This window comes from Porites lutea, chromosome 8, assembly GCF_958299795.1.
Source record: "Porites lutea chromosome 8, jaPorLute2.1, whole genome shotgun sequence".
NCBI lineage: Eukaryota > Metazoa > Cnidaria > Anthozoa > Scleractinia > Poritidae > Porites > Porites lutea.
Genome location: NC_133208.1, coordinates 18,874,400 through 18,882,723, shown reverse-complemented (window position 1 = coordinate 18,882,723; position 8,324 = coordinate 18,874,400). Strand labels below are relative to the sequence as shown.

The window sequence follows — 8,324 nt, the reverse complement described above, 5'->3', positions numbered from 1 at the left end:
TCTGCTCCGCGGTTTCTTGTTGACGTCTTCTCCTTCGTTGTTCACGCTGAATTTGAAGTCGGCGTTCTCGCTCCAGAGGGGTTTCGGTGGAAAATCTTCCTGGGCGAGGATTTGGAGCCACTTGTTGTGCTTGTGTCATTTGCATGGGAAATTGTTCATGATTCACCGATGGTAAACTTTGATTCACAGACCATGAATAAACACATCAAAATGTGCCTTGGTCATCGGCGGCGAAGTCTATGTTGCCTGGAAACGCAAAATGCTCTATGATGTCATTGGCGGACACCAAGCATATATTCAGTGAAAGAAAGATTTATTTATTTATGAAGCCTCGAATTTCGCAACTGGCCAAGACAACGCCCGGTTGGCAGACTGCGCACACGCTTTGCGCGCGACAAGATTATAAAGTCACTATGCTCGGAATAAAATTGTTTTATTTTTCCATTTAAAACCAACTTTGATGATTGCGCATGCGTGTTAAGCAATTTTCCTACTCTCGGAATACTCTAATACACGTTTTAAAACGTTTTAACACGCTCCTGCGCATGCGTACTACACTGCACATTCGTACTGCGCATAGGGGACAGATATTCCATCCCACAAGTGTAACACAAGACCTTCGTTCACATAAATAAGTTGACCTTCGCCTTCTCTCTAATAACTTATAACCCGATCAGCACCCAAAGATGACCTGAAAAGAACCCGATGATGCATCTTTTGAATGACGTCAACAGCCGCCATCTTGAATCAAGGACATTTCGTGACTACTACTTCATGACATACACACTCAAGGACATTTCGTGACTACTACATGAAGTACTAGTCGACCCTAACAGACCAGTAATACTACTTGCCTTTGTTGACAGAAATCCTTCAGGACTCAAAGGAAGTTTTGACACAGGTTGCATGAGTAACTGCAGAAAGTTCTAGTACAAGAATTGCAATCTTGCATATTAAATTGCTTGTTTTGCATTTGAGAGTTTTGTGCATGTGCAGACAGAAGGCAAATTATGTGTTTTTACTTGCCTCAACAAATGGCGAATATTTGATATTTTGTGAGCCACTGTGGGGAAGCACTTTATTCCACTTCACAATCTCTTTTTCACAAATTCGATGAATTGAAAAACTGATCCTCACCTTTTAATCTTGTTTCGGAAATTCATTGAGCTAATCAATTAAAGAAATGTACATGTACACGTGTGTATTCAAATCATCATCCTGTGAGCGTTCATGCGTGAAGCGCATTGACTGTAAATATCTGGGAATTCGCTTTTAAAGACGGGAATCAAATAATGAGAAATACCTCATATAAACAACTTCCACCAAATTTGATATTTACTCATTAATTTTTTGACTTCATTAGGTGTATAAGTCAATCTAGTTATGTACACTGTGATCATAAGTTACATGTATTAAAAACCATATTTAATGTACTGATATATCATGAACTATTAAATTTTAATTATTACCTCTAAATTTGCACCACATGCTTCTTTGCAGCGCACCAGAGCCACTGGAACAGAATATTTTGTATAAGCCAGGGTAGTCAAGGACATAATTAAGCAGCTTGACTTTAAAAGCAAATGGTGCTTTCTGGTAAGCATCATATAATTCAGCCCCTGTCAGATCCAGTAATTCATCAACAAGCAACTCAAGGTAAGGATTCACATTTTTCAGTTCCTTCTGCCCATTAGCAGGAATAATGTCCACCTTTTGAACAAAGTTGACATGTGTTAACTATGGGCATGTTTATTTGCTTCAACCTCTTGCCTAGATGTAAGTCATTGCTATCACACAATATTGTAATTATATATACAGATATATACTGGTATATACAATCAAAATAATCGTTTTTTTTTTCATTGTATATATTACTTAGAAGGTATTGCAAAGAAAACCACTTTCACTGAACTATTTGTTGAAAACTGTAGATCAGTTTCTTGATTATGCTAAAACAATAACATGTTGAAGGCTCCCTTTCAGTTTGACAGTAGACGTCGCCCCTCACCAGCTATTAACTATTTTGATATTGCTGGGCTTTGCACAAAACTATTAAGGTGACTGGCACCAGTTTCCTGCATTTTTCAAGACCACTACTTTGACGGATCAATACTACCACTCTTTTTTAGTTGACGCTACAGATATGGTATCACACAGATGTCCAATCATTGGTGAACAAGGTATGATCATTTTCTTTAAAATTACACATTACCATAGCAACACTATAACCTGTCAAATCACCTTTAATTTTCGCTTTAAGTGCTTATAACTCAAAAACAAGTATGGTGAGCCTCTTTTTTCAATAAAGCAGGGCTTGAAATAATCATCGGCCAGGCGCCAGTCCCTTTGTTTGGTCAAACATATTTTTGCTCAAACATGACCCGCTTTTGGCCGGTCAAATTTGAACAACCTTAAGCTCTTACAATCGTGACCCCAGATTCCATGATGTTGAAATATCAGACTACTTACATACACTAATAAGCTTCTTTGACAAACAGAACTCAATACGAGTCAGGTTGGCAATGAAAATTACAAGATATTAGTTTTACTCCTTTTTATTGTAGAGGCAGCCTGACGTTCAGTACGTGAACGCAAGATACAACCACAACTTCCAACAGTTAAATCAGGCAAAATCACTTTCATAATATATTTTAGCAATGGTCCCTCATTTTGCATTTGGTACATCAACTGTAGAAGTGATTTTGCTTGCGCAATTGCCTGCACATGCGCTGAACTATTAAACCATCCGTTTAAATAGTGTTCCTGTGTAGATGAGTACTTTCACATAACATGATCGATTGAAGCCAATCAAAATGGGACAGAAGTGTAGTGATGAGCTACACTGTATATTTAACAATTATTCCTCGCGCCCGAATGGGCTCTGAGTCAATAGCCCATGAGGCGTTTGGCCTCATGGGCTATTGACTCAGAGGCCATGAGGGCTCGAGGAATAATTGTTTTAGTAAAATTTAACTAGCTCGTCAAAAATATCGAGACAAAACAACTTTAGCTGGTTAAAGCTAGATTTTCATCCTTTTTTGCCGCCAAAAAGCCGGCGCTTTCGCTACTAGTGGGCTTACATATAGCCTAGTAGTAGCCCAACCAATCAGAACGCAGCATTGATAATAAACCACTAATTGGATTTTACTAATTTTCCACACAACCAACTGGTCCAAATTTACACATCACTTGATGCAGCCAAAACTGGGGATTATTATAATTATGATATCCCCCAGTTTTCAAACTTTCCGATTTAGTTTTACCTTGGTATGTTTCCTTTCTGAGTAAATTAGAAACTACTGGAATATATCTAAAGTTCAACTGCCATGACTGTAAACTGTTCTAAACATGCTTTGCAAAATAAGAATAATACTCACCAGCATCAAATTGGAGAATAAATGGCGTATGGTACTTGGCAAGTTTAGCATTGAAAGAACAATTGGCCACATTGAATATTGCGCTGTTTTATCATCAAAGGGATTCACACCATCACAGCTCAATTGCACCAGCATCCCTCTGGCATCCCCTTGAAATATACCATCTTTCTCATAACAGGCAAGGAAATTGGGTGAATCTTGGACATCTGTCACGACCAGTAACTCTTTAGTATTATCTTGTGGAGCTCCATGGCTCTGCAGCAATTGAGATATAGTTGAATTACCATGCAGTCTTCTCCATTGTGGCCCCAGGGGATAATAATGATACCTTCTGGCCGCCTGCTTGTTGACTCCAACATATCTGGATGCACCACACTCGGGACATTGAGTAAGGTTAGAGTAGTCATACCTTGATGTTTTGCGAAACAAAATGCAGTCATTGATACAAGCATGATATGTAACAATAGGTAAAAGAAATGGCTCAATAAATTTTTCGGCAGCTGAGTATGTGCTTGGCAACTTGTTGTTGATTGGTAATATAGAGTGCTGCAAAGTTAACATGTCTGAAAGGGCACTCTTACTGACGTTTGGATGGCTTGAAAACCAATCAAACATGGCTGCAATAGTCTCAAGAACTGTGAATTCACTTCGTTCATAAAGCGAAAGTTTTGCCGTTTTGCTGTCATCTTCATAGCTTTTACAATAGTTTTCATTAACACCAACATCTATATCATCGGATCGTTCTTCTGTTACTTGTAATTCCTGTGCATCCCTGGATTGTAACGAACATTCACATTCGGGGTCCTCGAATTTTGCACTCTCTGAGTTGCAGTTAAGATCGTTCCCGTTATGATCATCAGTCGCAAGCAAACAACTTTCCCCTTCTGCTTCATCCGGCGCTGTTTGCAATATGTCCGTTATCGTTTCATCACTTTCATAATCGTCTGCAGCATCTCCAGCTAAGTTGTGTTCAGTGGAAGCATTATACTTACTTGAAAAGCCGGCCAGCTTCTGATCGCATTGCAAATGTTGCTGCTTGACTCTCCATGAGACATACTTGAGAGACTCACAAGAAGTACATGGGCAAAGCACTAAATATGAATGATGTTTGAGATTATATTTGGAATAGGGCATAACTGTAAGCTGTACAGCCAATCTTCGAGCAAGCTTTGTTCCAATATGGGTGCAAATGGTTGGAAGTATCATCCCATCCCGGCTTCTATTTAAGGTCTAATTAATGCCTTTCATGATCATATAAGAAACAGCTGGGAGATGTAGAAACGTATATACCACCGGTCACCCAAAATATGCCATCTCCTTCATTCTCAAAGCTTTCCAAACGGTCGCCACTTACCAAATCACCAAATATGGTATTTCAATGCACCAAGTACAGCGGTTTTTCATGGTATATCATGTGGTGTTGTCGTGGTGTTGAGCGTCTTTCGTTTGGCGCGCTTTCCCATTCAAGCCATGGGAGTTTTATTCATTGCATGCTAGAATTCGTGGAAGAAGGGGAAAAGAGTGCTGAGAAATTCTTGCTGTTTAGGTATGGATATTCGAAATATGGATCCAAAGATCGCACAGGCACTTAAAGTCATTAGCCTCGCTTTCCCGTCGTTGCTGGTAGGTAACAGTAAATCTCTTGATGTGGCCTCTGATCATGTGCCTCCTCCCGAAAAGCTGCCTACAACAATGGGTCGCAAAGACAATTTGCATGTGCCCCCTGTGGTTTGCGCTAATCAAGAACAACTGGCCAATTGTACACCATTTTCTGTTCAAGCGTTGTTAGAAAAAACAACGTTAAAATGCATCAATTCTATACTAAGGTAACATCACAAATATATCTGTGTTTGGCGTGATGAGTGCATATGTATGTGTATGTGTAATAATTATCTCATAGTAATGCACAATTGTAGTATTTGATATTGAATGTAAATTTTTATCCAGGTGCTGTCCACACTTCCACAGCTGGCAATGCACACAAAAGAAATGAAAAAAAAAGGTTGTCAGCATCACTCATCAATAGACGCAACCAACTGAAAAATGTCTTGAACTGGAAAAGATCACCCTTGTAAAAATTTATCAGCGATCGCGCCGTGATCGCGGAGCGATGGCAGCGATCGCGGCGCGTTGTGCATATCGCGGTGCGATTTAGATTAATCGCGCCCGCGATAGCGACGCGGTGATCGCGATCGCGGTGAGGTTATAGCGATCGCGGTGCGGTGATCGCGATCGCGACGCGGTGATTTTGATCGCGGCGCAATATCAGCGATCGCGATGCAATTGAAGTAAATCGCGCTTGCAATAGCGACGCGATGATCGCGATCGCGGCGTGGTGATCGCGATCGCGGCGAAGTTATAGCGATCTCAACGCGATGATCGTGATCGCGGGAAGATGATGGCGATCGCGGCGCGCTTTTAAAAAATCGTATCTGCAATCCCAAGGTCAGGATTGCGATGCTGGCGATGAAATCGCGATCGCGGCGAAGTTATAACGATCTCAGCCCGATGATCGTGATCGCAGGAAGAAGATTACGATCGCGGCGCGATTCAGAAAAATATTATCCGCGATCTCAGGGTCAGGATTTCGATCCTGGCGATGAAATCGCGATCGCAGTGGTATTGTACTTATCGCGGCGTGGTGATCGCGATCGCGGGGAAGATAGAGCGATCGCGGCGAAGTTTAATATAGCGATCTCAACGTGATGATCGTGATCGCGGGAAGATGATCGCGATCGCGGCGCACTTTTGTAAAATCGTATCTGCGATCCCAAGGTTAGGATTGCGATGCTGGCGATGAAATCGCGATCGCGGCGAAGTTATAACGATCTCAGCCCGATGATCGTGATCGCAGGAAGAAGATTACGATCGCGGCGCGATTCAGAAAAATATTATCCGCGATCTCAGGGTCAGGATGGTGATCGCGATCGCGGGGAAGATAGAGCGATCTTGGCGAAGTTATGGCGATCTCAGCAGAATGATCGTGACCGCAGGAAGATGATTGCGATTGCGAAGACAGACAGTTTTTATTTTAGCTCGATGATATTAAACGCTATGCAGCTTATGGGGTCGTGCGATTTTGAAAAATAGTATCAGCGATCGCAGCGACATGTACTTATCGCGGCGTGGTGATCACGATCGCGGCGAGATTTAGTAAAGTCAAATCCGTGATTTATATGTCAGGACTACGATCCCGGTTTGGTAATCGCGATCTCAGGGGCATTGTACTTACTGCGAAGCGGTGATGGCGATCGCGGTGCGATTTAGTTAAGTTGTAATCGGCGATCTTCGAGTGCCATATTGCTCTCGATCGTGGTGCAGCAATCGCGATCGCCAGGTGGTGATCACGATCAATCTAATTAAGTTCGCGTCCGCAATCTCAGTGCCATTATCGCGAAGGAGATAACCGAGGATCACAGTTATCGTCGCGATTTCTGTTATAAGTCGGTCGTATGGTTATTATTCTTTTTGAGCTCTCACGTCTTTTACGCCCCTTTTAGTCTGGTTTTTAGCTCGTCTTGTTATTCCTTATCGTTCGTGACTCGTTAGTTGTTTTTTTTATAACTGGCTATATTTAATTTGGTGTTATCAGGGACCGCTTTTCCCGTTTGTTACGGGCCGTAATTCGCACTGCGTTTGCCTTTGCACCCTTTCTTTCCACACGTTAGTTGATTCACACAGTGCTTTGACTCTAAGGTTTCATAATGAAAGCACTTAATATTTTCGTTATATCTTTGGAAAACTAATCAAGGCTAGTATGCATCCTTTGGCTTACTAACAGGCTTTCTAACTTTCCAGATGGCTTTCAAACTGCCGGGTATTTAGCCTGTGCGAAAACGTACTCGTGAGTCTCGAATGTTTCTAAGTGTCGAAACGGCGTCGACTCTCAGGCTTTATGCCCAAGAAACCACAACCGCTCTACTGCTAAGCCATTCCTGTTTTCCTAATCCCTTGGTAATTCTATATGAAGATATGATACTTTCAAACGATTATATTTAGAAAAAGGGATTTTGAAGAAAATCAAAAAAAATTCTGACTGCCGTGCAGCTTAGACCCTTTCCGGCTGCCAGGCATATTATTTTATTTTTATATTCCATATGTTGTTCTTCAAAACTTGCGATTATGAAAATTATTAGGGCAGGCAAAATAGTAATAATATTATAATAAACACTGGAAAGTTAAGTAACTAAAAGACTACAGAAATATATCAATATCGGGAGGTCGAACATTCGGAAAAACTATAAGCTTATGATAACAGTCATTTTCAGTTTAGAGTTGACTAGAGTTACATTAGCAAAAAGCTAGGAAACCTTTTCTCGCTCACCTGTAATTTAAGTAATTTTAAGCCCAAGGATGAATTTCTGTTACGCTCCAGGCCTTAAGCTGCTGTATATAAGGATGTAATCAACATGATTTTTACTTAATGGTCCTTAATAACAGAAATGAATCCTGCATGTACGTGACAGTTTAATCCAGAGTATTGGGGTGCGATCCATTCAACCAAAATTCCAACCGGTCCGACCGGGAAAATTGGTCCACCTCAATAGGTGGACCAGTTTTTTCGAAACTTTTCCGGTTGGGCCGAACCGGACCAAAATGTTCCGGAAATTTCCCGCGATTTCCCGCTACTGCGACGCGGGTGGCCAAGATTCAAGGCTGACGCGTACCTTGAAAAAAAAAAATTGCTCTCCATTTCACTTGTCATGCAATTGGCAATGGCCGTTTATTGCTGTTTAAACATTGGAAAACTTTTATTAATGATTCTTTTGACATGTTCAAAGTTCAAACAAAGAAACGTATTTAAAGAGGTAAGTCTACTCACTTCTTATTATCACTCAGTTTAATTTTAAACCTAATTAAGGTTAAGCTTGATATTCATTCAGTGTTGTCGATTTTATAATTTCCGGCACTTTTCATAGTTTATAACACAATTAAGGTTAGCCTTTT

The 8,324-nt window shown here is 40.9% G+C and overlaps 1 protein-coding gene across 1 annotated transcript; it reads right to left on the bottom strand.

The window, feature by feature from the left end:
* Positions 1-1,458: 1,458 nt before the first annotated feature.
* LOC140945288 (uncharacterized) lies at positions 1,459-4,511 on the bottom strand. Its single transcript, XM_073394333.1, has 2 exons — positions 3,378-4,511; positions 1,459-1,710 (listed from the first exon to the last, which is right to left on the bottom strand). The coding sequence occupies exons 1-2, from the start codon at positions 4,509-4,511 to the stop codon at positions 1,459-1,461; spliced, it is 1,386 nt and encodes a 461-aa protein (XP_073250434.1).
* Positions 4,512-8,324: the final 3,813 nt, after the last annotated feature.